This window comes from Grammomys surdaster, unplaced genomic scaffold (assembly GCF_004785775.1).
Source record: "Grammomys surdaster isolate TR1022 unplaced genomic scaffold, NIH_TR_1.0 126313, whole genome shotgun sequence".
Lineage (NCBI taxonomy): Eukaryota > Metazoa > Chordata > Mammalia > Rodentia > Muridae > Grammomys > Grammomys surdaster.
The window spans coordinates 11,007,199-11,028,988 of NW_021621113.1; the positions used below are offsets into that span (position 1 = coordinate 11,007,199).

The following is a 21,790-nucleotide window of genomic DNA, read 5'->3' on the forward strand; positions in this document are numbered from 1 at the left end:
AGGAAGGAAAGAGAGAGAGAAAGAAAGAAAGAAAGAAAGAAAGAAAGAAAGAAAGAAAGAAGGAAGGAAGAAAAAAAGAAAGGGAGGAAGGAAGGAAAGAAAGGAAGAAAGGGAAGATAGCAAGCTGTGAAGTAAATTTTAGAGGGGAAGAGATGGGAAGCGGAAGAAGCCTTTCTGTGAAGGAGGCCTGACCTGGCTGAGCGGCTGGCATTGGAAAGGACTTCACTCGTGTACTAGAGAATGAACGGTCCTGGTTGGGGTGTCAGTTCTTGGTTTGGATGCCCGATGCTTGCTGGAAGTACTGAGATCAACCGCTTAGTTTTGGCTTCTGCCAGTCTTAAGTGTAAAGTGACAGGCACTCGGAAATGTCCATCACGTCACAGGGTCATGTGCTAGTGGCAGTAAACACTTAAGTACATTATGTCAGTTATCCAACTTTATTCCAGGACACAGTTTAGAAGAGAGAAATATGGGGAACGTGAGGTTTTGAGAAGAGAGGTTGCAGTTTTTGAGCCTTTTTTTATTACATGGCATGCCATCAGGTCAGAGAACAATTTGAAGGAGCCTGTTTTCTCCTCATACCATGTTTGTCCCAGGATCGAAATCTGGTCATCAGAGCTTGACAGCAACTGCTTCTGCCTGCTGAGCCATTTTAGCATCCCGGGGGGGGGGGGGGGGCGTTAAGCAAGAAGATTAGAGATCTTTTTCTTGTTGGTACTGGGGAACCAGCCTGGAGCAGGTGGGAAGTCCTGTGCACATCTTTGGAAGGAGGGATTTGGACAGAGCCAAGAGGGAGCACAGAGGCCCTGCAGCAGTGTAATCTTGTGGTTAAAGCTCTATGCCTGTATGGAAAAGGGTCACACTGAAAGACAGTGTGGGCAGAGGCAGTGGGGACTAGAGGCCTGAGAGCTCAGTCCTGAGGTAATTTGTAAAGAATCTTGTCTTTTTCTCACTGAGATGATAACAACCAGATGTGTTTCAGAAGAAAGGCATAATGTCTGCCCTGTATAGAACCACACCAATGGCCTCCACATAGAGCAGAAACCAAAGGCCACAGGGCAGGTCCTTACCCCGATCTGGAAAGCTTAAGTAGAACTGCTGACATTGAACTCAGTGACTTGAAAAGGCTCCATCCTACAGTGTGTTGATGGTTTTAGTTATCAATTTTATCTTTTGTTTTTGGGACAGAGACTTACCATGTGTCTATGGCTAGCCTGAAACTCACTGTACAGCCTAGGCGGGCCTAGAATTCCTCATCCTTCTACTTCTGCCTCCAAACTCTGAGTTGACAGGTATGTGCCACCATGCCTGGCTTTGCATATATTTTTAAAATTGACCAGGCAAGATCTGACAGTTAGATATGAAATTTGAGAGAAAGTGAAGTCAGGGATTTCCTCCTGAGTGCCTAAGGGTTGGACAGAGAGGAATGTGTGTACATTCCATAGAACTATTGACTTAGAGAGTGAAGTCCATCCAGCTCTTCCCAAGGTGTAGATGCAGTCTCCGGTGAGCCTGTAGATCCCAGACTCAGCTCCACTTAGCCAATACCTACTGATCACTGTGTCTGTTGTTTTGTCTAAGTAATGTTTCTTGAGAACCAGAGCACTGTGCTCTGCACTTTTGTGCTATGGATTAGAGACACCAGGCCGGCTGTAGTGTCTCCCGTCTGAATGTAGCCAGTTGGATCTGCTCTGCACTGGAAGACTCTGCCTCAGGAAAACTTCTTTTACCAGGACTGCCATTAGTATTTTAACATTCTGTTTGCTATCTCCTTGGTTTTAATGGCATTCCTCAGTTAACAGTATTCTCACTCAGTGACAAACTGACTTGAGGTAATGAGACACTGCCACTTCATGTCCTCCCTGCAGGCGTCCAACGAGTGGATGACGGTGGATGGAATACTGTACAAGGGGCCAAGAACAGTCGTGTACTGGACCCCTCCAAATTTTTGAAAATCACTAAGGTGAGTATTATAAAGAATTTACAAAGCTTGGTGCCTTCCTGATATCCCAGTACTTAGGAGGTAGAGGCAAGAGAATCAGAAACTTATGCTCATCTATATCACATGTTTAAAGCCAGCCTAAGCTATATAAGACCCTGCCCTTCCCCCAACCTCCCTCTCCCCCCCCTGTGTGTGTGTGTGTGTGTGTCTGTCTGTCTGTCTGTCTGTTGAAAATTTAAAACACAAACTTGCAGAGCCTAATGTGGCAGCACATACCTGTAGCTAGCAATTAATTAGGAAGTTGTGGCAGGAGGATTGCTGTGAGTTTGTGGCCTGCCATAGCTATATAAACAAACTGACGAAGCAATTTGTACATAATTGGGCATTGTGGTATGAGAAGAATCATTTGGGGGTAGAGAGATGGCGCAGCAGTTAAGAGCACTAACGGCTCAGTTTCAGTTTCCAGCAACCATCTGTAACGGGATCTGACACCATCGTCTGGTGTGTCTGAAAGCAGAGACAGTACTCAGATACATAAAATAAATATTAAAAAATAATAATAATCATTTGAAGGTGTGCATTTCATTGAGCATGTTAGTAAGACATTCTGTACAGAGGACCTGAGCATACCCTGGAAACCAGAGTGGCCTTCACACTGTTCTGTAGAAACTAATCTAAGGAAAGGTTAAAAAGTCCAGTGGTCCCACCTTAATGAGCACAGCTTCAGTTTATGGTTGCTTGTGTTATTTTCGAGGCAGGGTAACCTAGCTGGCCTGGAACTTGCTACCTAAACTAGGCTGGCCTGGAACTTGGCCTCCCGAGGCTTGGGCTACCTTGCTCAGCTAAATTCATGTCTTTAAACTGAAACTCCAAGGTTTTGTTGCTAAGGTTGGTTGTCCAGCACTGAAGAAAGCCAGTAAAGAATTTACCTGTGAATGGCTCTGGCTGCTTTTCTTATAGCCCACCATTGATGAGAAGATCCAGCTGGTTCCTAAGGCACAGCTGGGTAGCTGGGGCAAAGGCAGCAGTGGTGGAGCAAAGGCCAGCGAGACCGGTAAGTGCGGAGTGCCCTCTTCTGGCTGAGTGTCTGTAATGCTGTTGCCTGCAATGCCTTCCTTGTGTCTGAAATTGTGCTAGGAAAAGGCCATAGACTCATCTGACTGGAATTGCTGAGCCGCTCTCAGTTGTTTTCAGTCACATGACACTCTAGAGGGCTCTTTCAACATTTAATATTTCTGTAAATTTTTTTATATTTATTTTATCAGTATGTGCATTTTGCTTGAATCTTTGTATGTACAGCACATGTGAGCTTCTGGCCTACAAGATCAGAAGAAGGTCTCAAATTTGGAATCTAGAGTTACAGATGGTTATGAGCTACCACATGGTGCTGGGGATTATGGTGGAGGTTCTAACCACTGAGCCTTCTCTGTGTTTCCTTTTTTTTTTGTCAGGATTTCTCTGTAACACACTGGTTGTCCTAGACTTCAGAGATCCATCTGTCTCTGCCTATTTTTTGAGACAGAGTGTCTCTGTGTATGCCTGGCTGTCCTGGAACTCACTTTGTAGACCAGGCTGGTCTTGAGCTCACACACAGTAATCCGCCTGCTTCTGCTTTTGCCTTTGCCTCTGAAGTGCTGGGATTAGAGACCTGTCCCTTTACACCAGGCTTCAGGTGTGTTTTCGAATGCCTGTAATCCTAGCATTTGGGAGATGAAGATGAAAATCCCATGTTCATGCTACCTGAGCTACAGAGCAAGACACTGTCGTCAAAAAAACCACAACTGTAATGCTAGCACTCAGGAGGCTGAGGCAGGAAAGCTGCCATAAATTTGAGATACCTAGGCAACATAGTAAGTACCAAGGTAGCCAGACCTACGAGCCAGCAAGATCCTGTTTCAAAAACAGAAACAAAAAGGCTGGGTGTGTGGCTTCACAATACAGCGCTTCCCTGGTGTACACAGCTTCCCTGGTGTGCACAGCTTCCCTGGTGTGCACAAGGCTTGAGTTTTGGACTAAGGATGAAGATGAGTTTGGTTTCTGATGTTTGTCATGTGGACATCTACATCTAATGTGGGTGACACAGTATTGTCATCTACACAGTTCACAGGGCCTGCCCTAACTGAAGAGCTGCTGACCTCTGATGGCTTTCAACAGAGTGTGGCCCCTGGCAGATCGGTCATGAGCCAGTTAAAGGCTCCAGACCGATAAGCAGATGAGCAGCACACATTGGACTGGGTGGAGTTTGGGGGGTTGTTTTTGTTTCTTTAATGACACGTTCAGAGGGGTTGGAATTGGATCTGGGAGAAGTTTTGGGGGATAAATTGGAAGTAGTTATGATTAAAATACATAGTATGAAATTCTTTTTTAAAATTAGTAAAAAGACTTCTTAAAGCCAGGCAGTGGTGGCGCACACCTTTGATCCCAGCACTTGGGAGGCAGAGGCAGGCAGATTTCTGAGGGCTACACAGAGAAACCCTGTCTCGAAAAAACAGACAAAAAAAAGCTTCTTAAAGTTCACACTCAAAAATATACAATCTAATTGTAAAATAATATACAAAAAAAACCCTCATAATAGTTTTAGTAAGGTTATTGTTTGCCTTGGTCCAAATTTGTACCTTCAGCACATGATGCAAGCAAATTAGAAGAAGCCTGAACCATTACAAACATGTCTTGAAAACTAAGGAAGAAAAATGATCCAAAGGAAAAAAAGAAGTTTCAATGTTTCCTTTTTTTTTTTTTTTGGTTTTTCCAGACAGGGTTTCTCTGTAGCCCTGGCTATCCTGGAACTCACTCTGTAGACCAGGCTGGCCTTGAACTCAGAAATCTGCCTGCCTCTGCCTCCCAAGTGCTGGGATTAAAGGCGTGCGCCACCACCACCCAGCTCTTTCTTTTCTTTTCTTTTCTTTTTTTTTCTTTTCTTTTTTGGTTTTTCGAGACAGGGTTTCTCTGTGTAGTCCTGGCTGTCCTGGAACTCACTCTGTAGACCAGGCTGGCCTTAAATTCAGAAATCCGCCTGCCTCTGCCTCCCAAGTGCTGGGACTATAGTCGTGCGCCACCACTGCCTGGCAAAAGTACTTTCTTTTTCTTTTCTTTTCTTTTTTTTTTTTTCATATTTATTTATTAGCTATATGAGTACACTGTTGCTCTCTTCAGACACACCAGAAGAGGGCATCAGATCCCATTACAGATGGTTGCGAGTCACCATGTGGTTGCTGGGAATTGAACTCAGGACCTCTGGAAGAGCAGTCAGTGCTCTTAACCACTGAGCCATCTCTCCAGCCCCTCAACGTTTTCTTAAATTACTTAAAATTCCAGTGTTTACTTAGTACATTTGCGTACTTCCACATAAATCCCAGCATTGCGTTGGGTAACCTTGGGTAGTGCCTTGGCACAGTTCTCTCCCCTGCTTACTACACCTGGTTTGTTTTTTTGTGGTTGGTTGGTTGATGTGTGACTGAAGTCTGTGTAGCCCAAGCTGACCTAAAGTCACTGTACACCTGAATATGACCTTGAACTCCTTGCATCTCTAAAGTCCTGAGATTACAGAATTGCCCCCACACCTGACTAAATATGTTTTTAAGGACATAAATTTGTGGCGAACAGAAGTTTGTAGGACTTTTTCTATACCAATACCCTATAATGTACTTGTCAGAATATGATAGGTATCACGTGTCCTTGTTAGAAATTACTGCCTGGGCAGATTTCTGAGTTCGAGGCCAGCCTGGTCTACAGAGTGAGTTCCAGGACAGCCAGGGCTACACAGAGAAACCCTGTCTCCAAGAAAAAGAAAAAGAAATTACTCCTGCAGCCATACTCCCTGGGCCTGGTTTGTACCCGAATGGGAGGAATGACTGGTCATTGAGCTTCTAACCTTCCTTGGCTCTCTTCCTTGATAAACTGTCTCTGTTTACACTTATGTAATAAAGTTACTGCTCTCAGGGCTGGGGATGCAGCTCAGTTGGTAGTTTCTGCTCAGTGTGCACAGTGCCCTAGGCTTGAGCCTTACTTTAGTAACTCAGGAAGCGGGTATGGTGGAGAGTGTGTGGGATTCCAGCATTCAGAAGATGGAGTCGTCAGCATCTGAAGACTGCATAGTGAGTTCCAGACTGGCCTTGCCTATATGAGATCTTATCAAAAAACAAATAGGGGTGGGGGTGGAGGTGGTGTTCACCTGTTGTCCCTCCTACTTGGGAACGAGTCCAACCCAGCAGTCGGGGCCAACCTGAACAACATAGACCTGTTTCCAGTTTTAGAAGGAAAGAAATTCCTGGTCTTGTTTCTTACTCCAAGAAGGCAGGAAAACAAGTGTTTGCATATTAACCATGTAATTTGTATTTTCTTCCTAAATCTACAACACCTATAGATGCCTTACGGTCAAGTGCTTCCAGTTTAAATAGATTCTCTCCTCTGCAACCTCCAGCACCTTCCGGGTCCCCGTCAGCCACACCTTTAGAGTTCGATTCCCGAAGAGCGTTAACCAGGTGAGCGTTGCCGTATGTTTATGATGGCTGTCCTGCTTGCCAGCTCTGCCTCCCATAGTTAATGTTTTTCTCTAATCTTAACACACTTGTCATTTCTAAGTATATATTCAGCTGTTACTTTGTGGGTGGGATGAGGAGGGAGCAGGTTAGCTGGCCATGCTTTGCTCCTTAGGCCAGCCAGATAGAGAGCCTTGCCACACTTCCTCCAGAATAGAGACATCCTTGAACTCCGGCATGTAAATTAAGAAACATGACCAATACTCGTCTGCTTCTGTCTCTCAATGTTGTTGAAGTTACATAATGCGTCCCATTACTAACCGTCTAGACTGCTGCTCATGCGTGGCTTCTGCAGCAGTCTGCTGAGCACCAGGACTGTGGCCCGTCTGTTGCCCCTGTGAACGCTGCTGGTCCTGATTTTCATGTTCCCGCGTATGTTCTTTAGGTTGACTTCAGTCCATCCCGAGTCTCTCCCCTCCCGCCCTTCACTCTGCTGCTTCTGAGAATTGTCTGGAATAAATCAGCAGGGAGACAGACACCCAGTGCTGTCAAGTGCTTCCAGTTGAAAGTGTGTGGCTTTAGCTGGTGAAGTTTGCTTCTGCCTCTCTCGCATAATTCCCGTGTATTTGAAGTTTCTGGAAAAGAAAACAAATGCTTGAAACCAAATGACGTCGTTCCTCAGTAGTGAGCTTAGCCTGACTAATGTTTGCTTCCTGCCATTCAGTTGGCTCCCACTTCATCACCGTCTCTTCTCTTCAGAGGTCTGTACATGAGTAAGGACTCAGCACTGACAGCTGAAATATTTCAGTAGAGTTCACAGCTTGTGCTTAATCAGTTTAACCCCCACACTCAGCCCTGCAATTAAAACCAAAATTTTCTGGCAGCCACGCCTGATGGCTCACATCTTCAATTCTAACACTTGAGAAGCAGAAGCACAGGGACCTCTGAGTTCAAGGCTAGCCTGGTCTACAGAATTAATTCTAGGATAGCCAGGGCTACACATAAACCCTGTATTGATGCCACCTCCCCTGGTACTCCTTCCCCTCAGAAAAGGAAAGAAAAACTCCTGATCTCTGTCATTCAGGCCTCTGGTCTTGTCACTCTCCGGAGACATTGACTTGTATGCAACAGACTGAGTCCAGGGGAAAGGGCCCTGTGTCCTCCACACTTGCACTTTACTTTGTAGTCGTTGCAGATGTGTGTGGATTGTGTGGGGCAAGCATATGTTGTGGTCAGTGTAGAAATCAGAGCTAGAAAGAATCGTTCCTGGAGATACAACTCAAGTTATTAGGTTGGCAGCAAGCAACGTTACCTACTGAGCCATCTCACCATCCCAAACTTTTTGTTAATTATTGTACTATATCTTTGGTGGTTTCATATATGAATACAGTGTATTTAGACCATATTCACTCACCTATAAACCCTCTGGGCCTTTCTCCTATATCTTCCTCCCAACTTTATACCTTATAACATATTTATGCACATATATATGTGTATTTACACACACACATATATATATACATGTGTGTGTGTGTGTGTGTGTGTGTGTGTGTGTGTGTGTGTGTGTGTACATACATAACATACACATAAAACCTTCTTTGGAGGTGGGAGCCGCCCATATGCTCTCTGTGGAGCATACACGGTAGTGGCAGCAGAACATGGCGCTCACAGCGGAGAAAGGACACTCTGCCTAGTAGCAGCTGTTGCCTGTCAGGAGCTTCTCACACTTGGATTTTTTACTATTTATTTTATGTGTGTTGGTGTTTTGTCTGCGTGTTTGTCTGTGTGAGAGTGTCAGATCTTGGATGTTGGAGTTACAGACAGTTATGAGCGGTCGGTCATGTGGGTAGTAAGAGTTGAACCTAAGTCCTCTAGTTGAGCAGTCAGTGCTTTTAGCTGGTGAGCCATCTCTCCAGCCCCTCACACTTGAGGTTTTGGTTTTGTTTTGTTTTTGTTTGTTTGTTTTTGAGACAGGGTTTCTCTGTGTAGCCCTGGCTGTCCTGGAACTCACTCTGTAGACCAGGCTGGCCTCGAACTCAGAAGTCCTCCCGCCTCTACCTCCCAAGTGCTGGGATTAAAGGCATGCGCCACCAACACCCGGCCACACTTGAGAGTTTTTAAAGAATGCTTTTGATCCATGAAAAACAAAACTGCTTTCCTGTATATATAAGATCTATTGAATGTTCTTAAGTTACAAAATCAAAGACTACCCACAGAAAAAAAAAGTCTTAAGTAGTATCCTTTTTCTTCCTAAAGGTAAAATTACAGTATCTTAGTAAGTATTCCTTTGGAAGCTCAGATTTTTTGCCTATTTTGAGAGTTAGTAGTATACTTTGAAATATAGTCAGTGCCTTATATCTGAAGTTGTGTAGGACGCTGGAAAAATGGATCAGCTGGTCTGGTGCTTTCCAATAAAGGGTAACTTTACAAAGAGAAAGATTTAAAATAGTTACATGCACAAAATCTGTGTTTTCAGTGTTTGTTGAAATGGTAATGGTCTGTGTTGTAGGAAGCAGGACGTTGTCTTCTGAAGCATGTTGTCCTATCTTTTTAGTCGTGGGAGCATGGGCAGGGAGAAGAGTGACAAGCCGCTTCCAGCTGGAACAGCCCGTCCCAACACGTTCCTGAGGGGCAGCAGCAAAGACCTTCTGGACAACCAGTCTCAGGAAGAGCAGCGCAGAGAGATGCTGGAGACCGTGAAACAGCTGACAGGAGGTGTGGATGCTGAGCGGGCAAGCGCTGAGGCTGACCGGAGCAAAACGAGGGAGCTAGGTAAGAGGGCTCTGAGACACGGGACAGCTCTACTATTGGCTTTAAATTCAGAAGCAAAATACAGAGACAGGACTGGAGAGGTGATTTACCAGTTAAAAACACTGACTCCATGTCCAGAAGACCCATATTCAGTTCCGAGCACCCAAATGGTAGCTCACAACAATCTTTAATTTCACTTCCCACATCCTCTTCTGACCTGTGAACACACAGCACTCGTGTGGGACAGACACAACACTAATACATATAAATAAAAAAAAAATAAGTAATAATAAAACTACCAAGACTGTTCATGAATAAAATTCTGAACCGACTTCCAGGACACATGCACAGCGTTGTCATTGGGTGTTACTGGTGTCTTTCCAGAGCTGTGCCGTCACAGAGCTTCCAGTCTTCCTGCTGCCATGCCATGTGGCGGCAAGGTCCTTTTTCTTCATGTTTGGTATTCTGAGTTTCTCACAAGTCCTTTCAGCACCTGGTCCCATGGTCACTAGAGTGTCTGTGTTTTAAAGCCCCTGGAGGCTCCGCTAGGGCTCACATTATCCTGCCTAACAAAGAGAAGGTATCAGCCGGTCTTCTCCAGTTGGGTCTCCCTTGTCACTTGTGTGGGTTTGTTTGTATGTTGGGTGGGTGCATGTGCTCAGACTCTGCACTGGTGGTGTGGTAACAGTTCCCTTGTGTCTTCAGTCTGGCTGTAGCTTTTTATCGATTCATGTATACCCTGTCCAGTTCTTTCTTAGAAAAAGATATTGAGAGTTAATGTGCAGAAACACTTGGAACAGAAACTGATAGATAAAATGTTTTGAATCATCTTAGCGGTCACGATGAGCAGTAGAGATGAAGCAGGCTTCTGGGACGGAGCAGGTGGGAAGCATAGGGGAGCAGGGCGGCAGGAACAGCCGGCCAGAGTTGCAGCAAGAGAGGCCAGGCAGTGTTTCCGCAGGTACCACATGGGTGGGGCAGTGTAGTGAGTGCTCTGTCAAGCAGGCCTTCACCCTGTGTGCTTGAGGCCTTAGTGTGCTCATCCTTTAGCCATTGCAGAGAAATGAAAATAGAGAAACTGTCAAGCTGTGGCTCCAAAGGTTCAGAATATCCCCAACTCCTGTTCATAGCTAGAGCTTAGACTGTGGTATTTCTCTGTGCCGCTCTGTCCTAAAGTAAAGGGCCTTTGGTTTTGCTTTCATTTGTCTGACTCTGTCAAACCAATATCAATAAAGTGTCTGCACTGGAAAGCCAATGTGAGAGTATGTAAGTATCACCGGCAATGATCTTGCCAGACTGATAGTCAGTACTTTATCTTCTTGCTCTTTGATCTCTTTCATAGCAAAGTCAGAAATGTGCACAGTGCCAGCTCCCGACAAGCCTGCGCTGTCAGAAGAGGAAGTGGAGAGGAAGTCCAAGTCTATCATTGACGAATTTCTGCATATCAATGACTTTAAGGTAAATTCTGACAGTGAAAGCAGCAACTCTTAGGCAGCCGTGTCAGAGAGCACGGCAGCTTGTTGTGAGCAGGTAAGACATGGATTGAGTAATCCAGCCCTTCGGTGCAGGTGGCTCCTGCTCGTACATTCTGCCGAGTTCTCTGTTTTAAACTGATGGTCTCTGTCATTCACAAATTGAAGGGTGGGAAAAGAGAGTGGATCCCAGTCAGTGTGACTGAAAGGAGGCTAAACTGACTGTGGCATTAAGAGCAGACAGGGAGCTGGGCAGTGGTGGCGCACACCTTTAATCCCAGCACTTGGGAGGCAAAGGCAGGCGGATTTCTGAGTTCGAGGCCAGCCTGGTCTACAGAGTGAGTTCCACGACAGCCAGGAAGACACAGAGGAAACCCTGTCTCGAAAAACAAACAAACAAAAAAAAAAAAGAGCAGACACGGAGTACCACTGCAGCCACTCCTGCCTCCCAGTCCCACCTGTCTGGGCCCTTAGACACATCATCCCCTCTTTCCCTGGGTTATGGCTGTCACCATTTTTCCTTTGTTTTTATTTTTGTTGTTGTTGTTGTTTGTTTGTTTTTTTGAGACAAGTACTGGGATTAAAGGCATGCACCACCTCTGCCCGGCTTTTCCCTTTGTTTTATAAGTGGGAAACAGTGTGTGTTCAAGTCAGAAGGCCTGAGACATTTCAAGGCCCCCGCCCCATGAGCTTGCCCTTCTAACATCTCTTCCACCTAGACTGTTTTTTTTTTTTTTTTTTTTAAATCCAAAATGTGTTTATTGGGAAGGTTCCCACTTATCTTCAATCAGGGACTTTCAGTGCTGCTTCCTCCTGAAGGAGCATCCTTCTGTCAGCCTTGCTTTTCCACCTGTAGGCTGACAGAGGACAGTGGAACAGCCAACACACAAGACTACCGTTTGTGCATGGCTAAAGACCGTGGTGATTTTATAGCATCCTGGGCATTTCACATCCATAAAGTAGGAATTGGGGCTCTGCACCAGGCGCTTTCCTCTTCTCTTGTGTTTGCTCTTCTCCTCTGGAGAGGGATGAAGGAGCTCCTTTGCGAGAGGCATGTTCTCGTAGGGAGGTCGTCACCGCCGGAAAAGCCCACCTAGATTCTTAAGTGATGCTTGGTAGGACAGACCTCCTGCCTGACAAAAGCCACAGTCCAGTGACAGACAGAGCAGTGCAGGTGACTCCACAGATGTCCTCTGAGCTAGAGAGGGTGACGAAGATCTCATGACACAATCTAGTTCACTGCTCAGGTCAGGAAGTATCTCTTCTATTAAATATCATATTTAACAGAATATTGTATACTGCTAGATATCATATTCCTTTGCTTTGGTATTGTTGAAAATCCCATTATTTATTTTTTCTGAATAACTTAGCCATTACCTGCTTTTTTTTTTTTTAGTGTTTATTTATTTAATGTTTATGAGTACACTGTAGCTGTCTTCAGACACATCAGAAGAGGGCATCAGATCTCATTACAGATGGTTGTGAGCCACCATGTGGTTGCTGGGAATTGAACTCAGGACCTCTGGAAGAGCAGTCAGTGCTCTTAACAGCTGAGCCATCTCTCCAGCCCCATTATCTGCTTTTTGTACACAAAATCACTTTGATTATATATATTCAAGTTGTTAAACCTTCAACCAGAATTTGAAAGTGGGAAGAAGGTTATTTTAGTTTTGAGTTTTTTTGTTGTTTGTTTTCAGTTTCTTTTGAGGCCTTATGCAGCCTAGGCTAGCCCCAAACTCACTAGCCAAGATTGATCTTATACTTTAATTCTCCTGCCTCTGCCTCCCAATTCCTGGGCACGTACCACCAGCACAGGGTTATTTTGTTATGTTTTGAGACAGTGTCTTGCTCTATAGCCCAGTTAAGTTGGACCACTTACATGACTAAGCTGATTTTGACTTGTAGCTGGCCCCTGCCTCAGCTCCCGGACCCAGGTAGAAAAAGCTTTTGGTGATATTAAAGGTGAAGGGGTGATTCTCTAGACTTGACCCTGGAGCAGAGTGACCCTTGGGTGAACAGCACAGAGTGCTGCTTCCCTGCACTTATCCAGTCCCCTTTCTAGACAGCCAGCACACTTGTGGGCTGGCAGCACCTTGGCATGTGGAGAAACGTGAAAGACAGGAGAACTTGAAGAGCTGGCGCAGGTGACCACTGGAACATTCAGTGTTAGAAAGAGGCTTCCTGTTGTGCAAGGTCAGCTCTGAATTGAACTCGCCAACACAAAGCCACAGTGTGCATGAGGATCAGTAGTTTCCTAAGTACACGGGAAGACAGAAGCAACTACTAACGACCGTACAGACATAGATACGTTGTGCTAGATAATTTGACCTGAGCACTCAAAGTATTAAGATACCAGAAGCACAGACGAGCATAGACACCTGTAGGCGCTCTCTGCTGTGGTCAGCTGACGCCTTTCTCACTTCTGTCCTCTCTCAAGAAGAGCATGCTCAGAGGGTGCAGGAATGGGAAAGCCACTACTAGCCTGGAGGTAGCTGACGGCAGAGAACTCAGGTCCAGCTGAGCAAGCTAGACCGACAGGCTTTGTTCTCCAGTCAGACATGCTAACCAGCTGGATCACTCCATAGTCCGTGTAAGTTCCTGAAATGGAAGACCTCTTTGGTGGAAGATTGTGCAGTACTGACAGCCCAAGGCAGGATAACCCCAGTTGCCACATGAAGTTCTTGTTTGTTGTTTGTTTGGGGCTTGTTTTGTCTTGGGTTTTTTGTTTGTTTGTTTTTTTATAGACAATGTTTCTTGGTAGCACTGTTTGTCCTTGCTCTCCCTCTGTAGACCGCGCTGAACTCAAACTCAGAGATCTGCCTGCCTCTGCCTCCTCCCCAGTGCTGAGACTAAAGGTGTCCTCCACCAATCCCAGCTCACGTTAAAGTCATTGACTTTTGGTATTGAGTTCTGTTTTACAGTATCTCATTTTCAGAGTTTTAAAATGATACGTGCTGGCACATACTGTTACAACTTCCATATACATTATATGCATATATGAATGTTAAATATAATATTTTTTAAAAATCCATAAACACAGTATGGTATACTATATATTTATATGCTCTCTGGCTTTCTTTAATGTATATACTCGTACTGTAGTAGATACTAGCCTCCAACTTGTGGCAGTCTGCCCGTGTCAGCCTCGGAAGCGCTAGGATTGCAGGTGTGATGAATGACCTGTGGCTCTTGTTTAGAGACATACTTTGACACTGGCCTTTGAGTTACCTTTACTCCAGCTGTTAGTTAACTTGGGGGTTGTAGATGTGCTTGGGCAGTTAAGGGTACTTACTGCTCCAACAGAGGATCCAGACCCTGTACTAGCTCCTACAGGCATGAGGAGTCTGTACATACATACATTCAAGCACATGCACATACATATATGTTAAATACAAAAATAAATCTAAAAAGCAACAACAGGCGTCAGAGCTGTACGAGGCCATCCCCCTCGGAGGGAAGGAAGTTCAAAGTCTCACTGCATTACCTTGTCTCAATTTCAATCTGGATTAAAGCAATCCTTCTGCCTCAGCTTTCTGACCTGATGAGCACAGGTATACTGATATGGGACCTTGCTTTGTTACCCTAGTAGAACCTTGATCTCAGTGTGTACTCCAGGATAGATTTGAATTCAACAGCCATCCTCCTGCCTCAGCATTTTTAGTGCATGTGTCTCCACACCTGGATCAGTAGTTTTATTTCTCTCTACCTTTTATTCTAGAAATTTGTATATAGCACTCTTTTTAATACTAAATAAGCAAAAAACTTAGATTGGAAAACTGGTTTGTAAAGCTTTATGCTGCTTTCAATATATTTAGATCTTGAAGTTACCATAACATCAGATTTTGGAACAAGCCTTTATTTGTTTGAACAGGAGGCCACGCAGTGCATAGAGGAGCTGAGTGCCCAGGGCCCACTGCATGTGTTCGTCAAGGTGGGTGTGGAATTCACCCTGGAACGGAGCCAGATCACCAGGGATCACATGGGCCACTTACTGTATCAGCTGGTGCAGTCAGAAAAACTCAGCAAGCAGGACTTTTTCAAAGGGTTGGTATCCAGTATCTTCATGCCTAACCTGCTGGGTGATGTCTGCCATGTGGCCTCTGTGTCACGGTACTGTTCTACCATCATATGCATTGTTGATTGGTAGAACCGCAGTTTGTAGATTGGGCTAAAACACACATGTTATCCTCTGATTTCTCTGAGACCTCCATCTGGTGTCTGTAATATAAAAGAACCACAGCTCATTCATCACAAGGCTTTAAGTCAGTGAACCTCAATTTTCCTCAGGAAATTGTTGAGTTTTGTGTTTGCCCTCTAGAACTTACAGGTTTCTATGAATGATCCTGAGTTGTCAGAGATTGCTGTGCCCCAGTCTGACTTTTAGTTCCTGTTCCCTTTGCAGCTCTCCACCATCCTGTTTGTCCTGGTGCTGCTTTGATTGCCTGCACCCTGAGTCCTGGCAGAAAGTGGCTGCCCAGATAGCTCTGTGGAGCCCCCCCTCCCTCGTGCTGTTTTCTAGTAGAGCAGGTCTAATGTCTCAGTTTTCACTCACTTTCAGGTTCATAGTTTTTCACAAGTTAGAGGGTCAGCCTGTTTTGCCTATGGAAACCTAGCTGTCTTACTGCACTTAGCAAGGACTGTCCTGCCCTCACTCTGTGTTCTCGCACGTTTGTTGACCATAAACTCATAACTGAGACCATACTTACTTGGGTTTTCCCTCTCTTCCATTGGCCAGTGTCTTTTTACCCAGTGCTGTTCTGTTTTGCTTACACCTGCTTGATACTTGTTTGAAAGCACAGTTTCTTCAGAGGCCTGCACTAGCCTGCTGTCTGAGATGGCGTCACTTTTCTTTGGTTTGCCTCAGTGTCTACGGTTCTGCTGAGCTTCCCACTGTCGAGATCTCCTACTTGTCTACTGCTTAGACTTTGACCCAGGGATTGCCTCCTTCGGGAGTCGCTGTTCCTTGTGCAGAGCACAGTGCACATGTGCCGAGCTGCTCCCCCTCATTCGCTCAGCCCATAGGAGATACTAGTTCAGTAGTGCAAATAGAAGCAAATTGGACAACTAAGATATTTCTTCTAAAAGGAATTAACACTATAAACATCAATACCTATGAGCCTCACCTATGAAACCCTGTGTTAAGGGAGGGAGGGGTTGTGTATGTTTTGTAAACTGTTCCATGATGAACTGGCTGACTGTAAAGTGGAAACACAGGCCAAGAGCTAAGAGTTTGGGAATCTTTTAGTTGTGATGTGAGATGAAGCAGTGTATCGTTTACTGACAAGGATGGTTCAGTTGTCTGTTGGGCACATTACATAGCTTACTCTGTGCCAACTGGCTAAGAACATTAGTGGGCAGGATCAAGTGATTAACCTGGAAATCCTGGTGGTCCGCCAGATCATGTCCCCCAGTGACACGTTAACAGCTGAGTGTGTGCACGTAATGAGAGCATGTGCAAGTCTGCTCCATTAGAGATGGATGTCCGAGCGTGGCAGGCTGTGAGCACAGACCCTTGACATGATTAGGATGCCTGAGAGCCACAGTCAGAAATGGATCTGAGCTACACAGAGTGGAATTACAGTGAAAAACACACGTGTTACACAAGGACATGGAGCCAACTGTCCCCTGCTCCTGGCGTGCCCTTCATCCCTGCTTTTGACATGACTAGCAGAGTTAATTGTGCGAGTCTCTTGCCTCTGGTGTGAAACAGCTATATGTGAAAACAGTTGGACAAGCCCCGAAGTGTGTGTACTATGTCAGAGGCTGCAGTTTCCGTCCAGTGTAACTGCGTGTGCGCGCATGCACACACACACACACACACACACACACACACACACACAAGCCTTTTTTCTCAACAGGTCAGGCTCTGTTGCTCAAATTAGACTCAAACTTGTGACCCTCGCACCTTAGCCTCCCAAACATGGGGCGGGGGGTGTTCGGGGTCCCTGTGCCTAAGTTTTAAATTGAATTCACCATTATTTTACTTCACACCAAAAAAAATAGCTACATTTCACAGCACAGAGGCCTGGAGAACCTTAGAATCCTACAGTGTGTAACCTATAACACAGTGTCCCTGTCTGCCAGTATCCCACAGTGTGGATCTCTAAGATGATGACTCTTTCTCCCTCCCTGTGACTCTGGCTACGTGGTTGCAGATGTTCGTTCTCTGGTTTTATGATAGCTGTTACCCATACTTTACATGGCTAGCTAAACTGTAAGAAGTCATTTCCATACAGAGGTCTTCTCTGCCCCAGGTCTGGCACTGTCAGCCAGCTCCTCGGGGTTTCTACAGTTTGCCTTTACCTGCTCTGGTCTGCATCTTCCCACACTAGTGTGAGATAGTACTATGACTTTACAGCGCCTCCATGGCTGGACCAATGCCTTCACATAAAAGTGCTGAGCATGCAGAAACGGGTTGCTTTACTGATTTTGATCTCTTTATAATTGTAACTTTTAAATTACATTTTCAGTGATTTTTTTTTCTTGTTCTTATTTCAGTTTTTCCGAAACCTTGGAGTTGGCAGATGACATGGCCATTGATATCCCCCATATTTGGTTGTACCTGGCTGAACTAGTCACCCCCATGTTAAAAGAAGGGGGAATCTCCATGAGAGAACTTATTGTGTAAGTTGTATTTGTTCTATTTAATGTCTAGCAAGGTAAATGAGTCAGCGTCCTTCCCGACTCTGACATAGTGGCGTTCCACTGGCACCTCTGCACAGTCATGGGCACAGCCTATGACTGGTTAGCATTCTTCTTTTAATATTTTTATTTTATGAGCATTGATTAGGGTTTTTTTTACCTGCATATACTTCTGTGTGACAATGTCAGGTCCCCTAAAATTGGAGTTACAGTTTTAAGCTCCCATGTGAGTGATAGGAATTGAACCCAGGGTCCTCTAGAAGTGCAGCCAGAGTTCTTAACTGGTGAGCCATCTCTCCAGCCTCCTTTGCGAAGGGGAAATTGTTACATTGTAGTGGAAATCTGTGGAGGATATGAAAGACTCTTGGCCCTTTGGAGTGGTAGTCACTGCAGACCAGATTGCAGATCGGAATCTGGGAGGTGATTATTTCTGGATGTTTCTTGTTAGTCTAGGTTTGCTCTGCCTTACTGAGATGCACCATTGTATTACAAGCTCACGGTTATTCTATTTTATTTTTTTGTTTTTGGTTTTTCAAGACAGGATTAGGATTTCCCAGTGTAGCCCTGGCTGTCCTGTAACTCGCTTTATAGTCGAAGCTGCCTTCAAACTTAAAGAGATCCACCTGCCTCTGCCTCCAAGTGCTGGGATTAAAAGTGTGTGCCACCAGGCCCTGCCAGGCTCAGGTTAGAAGGACATCATCCTGCACTGGGTGTGAATGGGCATCAGTGCCACCTGTGGTTACTGACTAGTTCTTGTCTTCTCCATGACACCACTGTCCCACAGCAGTTCTTACAATCAGACTGCACACCACACAAGCCTCCTCATAAAGGCTCACAGAGTATATAATGGCACTTTGAGGATTGTGAAGTCTTCATGGGAAAGCAAAACAATAAAAACAGTTTAATTGGGCATAGCCTCCGTTAGTTGACAATAGAACCCTTTTTTTTGGGGGGGGGGAAGAATTACAATATTCACCCTAGAGAACTTAATTTAGGGAATACTTTTGCCTCACTCTGAAAGTACCATAGCGAAAAGAAAAGTCTTTTTTTTTTTTTTTTTAGGTTTTTCAAGACAGGGTTTCTCTGTGTAGTCCTGGCTGTCCTAGAACTCACTCTGTAGGCCAAGCTGGCCTCGAACTCAGAAATCCGCCTTCCTCTGCCTCCCAAGTGCTGGGATTAAAGGCGTTTGCCACCACCACCCGACCAAGAAAAGTCTTTAAAGTCTTTTTTGTTTGTTTGTTTTGGTTTTGTTGTTTTGGAGACAAGGTTTCCCTGTATAGCCCTGGCTATCCTGGAACTCACTCTGTAGACCAGGTTGGCCTTGAACTTAGAAATCTGCTTCCCAAGTGCTAGGATTAAAGGCGTGCACCACCACTACCCAGCGAGAAATTTTTTTTTTTTCTTTTTGGTTTTTCGAGACAAGGTTTCTCTGTGTAGTCCTGGCTGTCCTGGAACTCACTCTGTAGACCAGGCTGGCCTTGAACTCAGAAATCTGCCTGCCTCTGCCTCCCAAGTGCTGGGATTAAAGGCGTGTGCCACCACTGCCCAACCAAGAAAATTCTCAAATCTCCTTGTGACTGAGCCTTAACTGAGTGTCAGTCTCTCCTGTGATGCCGTGGGTAAGTAGAGAGACATTCTCACCACTTCAGTCATTGAGGTGCCTAAATATCAAATCCAGGGCTTCTGCACCCCTCCTGCTCTTCCACTACACTTGAGGTGACCAGCAAGTCTGATGGGCTGGCCTGAGCACTGTGTGTGCGTTCGTCGTTTGCTGCCCCAGAACACAAGTGTGTTCATGCTCGCCAGCTGCTCCTGTCTTTCACAGGGAATTCAGCAAGCCATTACTTCCTGTTGGCAGAGCTGGGATCCTGCTTTCTGAAATCCTGCACCTTCTATGCAGACAAATGGTGAGTGCCAACAGTGTCAGACCCTTTGACCACATGGTGGGAAAGGCAGTGACCTCGGTGGCACTCGGGTTAGTTCTGGGCTCAGTGTACAAGTATTTCCATTTCTTTTTGACCATGGGAGAAGAGTGTGACCACTGCTTGGCCTGGTCTCTGTCAGAGGTGCATTTGCCCTTTTGTTTCTAGTAACTTTGGGAAGAATTATCCAATCTCAACCAGAATGGAGAGCTGTGGTTCTAAGCAGTCTCAGGGTACATGTTATTTATGTTAAGTTTTGTCTTCTTTTCAAACAAAATTATTACTTTTAATAGATTTCAATAAAAACTTTGAGAGTGGGCTGGACAGATGTCTCTGTGATTAAGGGAACTTGCTGGTCTTGCAGAGGACCCTGATTCAGATCCTAGCACCCACACACTGACTCACAACTGTCTGTAACTCCAGCTCCACAGTTTCTGATGCCCCCTTTCTGGCCTACATGCAGTCAAAACACTCATTATTCATAAAATAAAGATTCACAAAATGGTTAATTTTACTACTTTTGACAAAGTGCTGTATAGTCCTCTTAGAAATAAGTAGTAAAAATGATACTGCAGAGAATGAATTCTTTCAGTTCATTTCAGTTAAGTATCTGTTCTTCCAAAGATAACTAAACCTCCAAAGTCTGTGTAGGCTGGAGAGGGAGAGAGGCAGATGGGAACCCTTCAAGCAGAAGTAGTTGGGGGCTTCATCCCAGCATTGCCATCTAGAAAGGGGTGTCAGTACAAAGCAGAGTTCCCCTGAAGATGCTAGAGGGTCCCTACTGAACTGCTGCAGGGGCTGATGTACTAGGTTGCAGCTCTGTAGGTTTTCCTTTTTAATTCTTAAACCAGGGCTTTCTGTACCCCATTTCTGTACAAGATTCCTGTACCCCATTTGTGAAACTGTATAAAATAGAGAAATGCTTCCAACAGCCTGCTTCTGGTGGCTTCCTGTTTTGTGATAAAACTCTCCCATATAGCACTAAGATATTTACAGAACTATTATTTTAAATTTAGCATCTCTTCTTCTGCCTTCTTTAGTTCTTATTTAAAATTTAATTGTTATAAACTTTCATTTCAGCAGCAGAAACTACTTCTAAACCCACTTCTAAACAAAACCAGATTTTTTGATGAATTGTCATTTGTTTGTTTTTATCCTTATTCTTATTTATTCTTATCATTTTTGAGGCAGTCTCAGGACTCAGCTAACCTCAAATTGATGGCAGTCTTCCTGCTCACCCTCCTCACTGCCTAGTGTTTTCTCTTACCTTGTGTGTGTTCATAAGGCAGCAAGAGCACCTGCTTGTGTGTTTCCAGCTGAGCGAAACTCTTCTCTGCTCAAATGGAAAGGTGGTCTTTGAACAGGGATGCCTTAGAGGCCTATGCTGGCTTAATGGTGTGTATATACAGAGCTGTCGGGAAGAGGGCAAGCAATCTGGAAACAGGGTGTGCTGGGGTTTAGTCTCTAGAGTCAGGCCTTTTTCTTTTCCCTTTTTTGTTTTTTGTTGGTGGTGGTGGTGGTGTTGGTGGTGGTTTTTGGTTTTTGGTTTTTCAGAGACAGGGTTTCTCTGTGTAGCTCTGGCTGTCCTGGAACTCACTCTGTAGAGCAGGCTGGCCTCGAACTCATAAATCTGCCTGCCTCTGCCTCCCAAGTGCTGGGATTAAAGGCGTGCACCACCACTGCCCAGTGGAATCAGGACTTTTTAAATCAAGCAAACTTTTTTTCTTCTTGCAAACGAAGCTGATTGATGGGTTTATCTCTGTTTTAGAGCCATAAGAAAGTAGGCGCCCTATGGAGGGAGGCTGACCTCAGCTGGAAGGACTTTTTACCGGAAGGAGAAGATGTACATAATTTTCTCTTGGAGCAGGTGAGTCTCAGTTTCTTTTGATGCTGGTTGATTTGAGGTTGTTAGATCCCATGTGTAGGATTCCTGAGGCCCTGGATTTCATCCATAGCACTGCAGGTGATGACAGTGATGACCAGTAAGTCAGACACGGACAGTTAAGGGACTAGGGTGCTATTGGCTCAGCAGTAGAGCCCTGGGTTTGACCCTCTCCCCTCTCCAACATTTCAATAACAAAGAGTAAATGAGAACCTTAGCAGAGACAGCTTTTTAATCCATGTTTTAAGGCTCCTCTTTCAGAAGAAAGTGTAGGTGTCAGGGGTACAAAGTTTTGTTTGGGTGGCCTGGGCTCTCTGATAGAAGGTTTGTAGCATCCTGAAAGCTCAGCATGTTCATTATGTGATGTCACACACAGATGAACAAGGAAGCAGAGTTAGCTCATCTCAGTAGGAGACATCTCTGTAGGGGAATGGTCTACAGGCCGAAAGCATACCTTCTTATGCTACCAATATGCACACATGGTCCAGACAGGAAGGCTTAACCATTTCCCTCTGGGTCTGAGGCTGTGGGTCCTGGACACAGCATGCATTCCCCACACTTGCAGGGCTTCCTTTGTTCCCTGACACCAGGAAGCTGTGCAGGCATTGAGGCACTTACTCCCCAGCACCCATTGGAAAGCGCCAGGTAATGCTGAGAAGGAAAGCTTGGGAAAGCTTGCTGGCCGGCAAGCTAGCATGGTT

General features: G+C 45.1%; 2 protein-coding genes across 18 annotated transcripts in view; one reads left to right on the forward strand and one right to left on the reverse strand.

The window, feature by feature from the left end:
* Eif4g3 (eukaryotic translation initiation factor 4 gamma 3) overlaps positions 1-21,790 on the forward strand; it is a 221,703-nt gene that overhangs the window by 186,785 nt on the left and 13,128 nt on the right. For 14 of the 17 annotated variants that reach the window (XM_028759686.1, XM_028759683.1, XM_028759672.1 and 11 more), the window contains 9 exons: positions 1,869-1,963; positions 2,903-2,996; positions 6,306-6,423; positions 8,975-9,192; positions 10,514-10,629; positions 14,515-14,687; positions 17,142-17,267; positions 19,111-19,192; positions 20,976-21,074. In XM_028759686.1, coding sequence (XP_028615519.1) covers positions 1,869-1,963; positions 2,903-2,996; positions 6,306-6,423; positions 8,975-9,192; positions 10,514-10,629; positions 14,515-14,687; positions 17,142-17,267; positions 19,111-19,192; positions 20,976-21,074 — 1,121 coding nt within the window. The remainder of the gene's footprint in view (positions 1-1,868; positions 1,964-2,902; positions 2,997-6,305; positions 6,424-8,974; positions 9,193-10,513; positions 10,630-14,514; positions 14,688-17,141; positions 17,268-19,110; positions 19,193-20,975; positions 21,075-21,790) is intronic. The other 3 variants (XM_028759680.1, XM_028759681.1, XM_028759690.1) reach the window with 1 other exon arrangement.
* LOC114614166 (40S ribosomal protein S27-like) lies at positions 11,420-11,698 on the reverse strand. The gene has a single exon (XM_028759691.1). It carries the CDS (start codon positions 11,696-11,698, stop codon positions 11,441-11,443), a length of 258 nt encoding a protein of 85 aa, XP_028615524.1. The 3' UTR covers positions 11,420-11,440.

What these genes read in the sequence shown, in the direction of transcription:
- LOC114614166 (XM_028759691.1), bottom strand. Translation starts at nt 11,698, where the DNA reads ATGCCTCTCGCAAAGGAGCTCCTTCATCCCTCTCCAGAGGAGAAGAGC.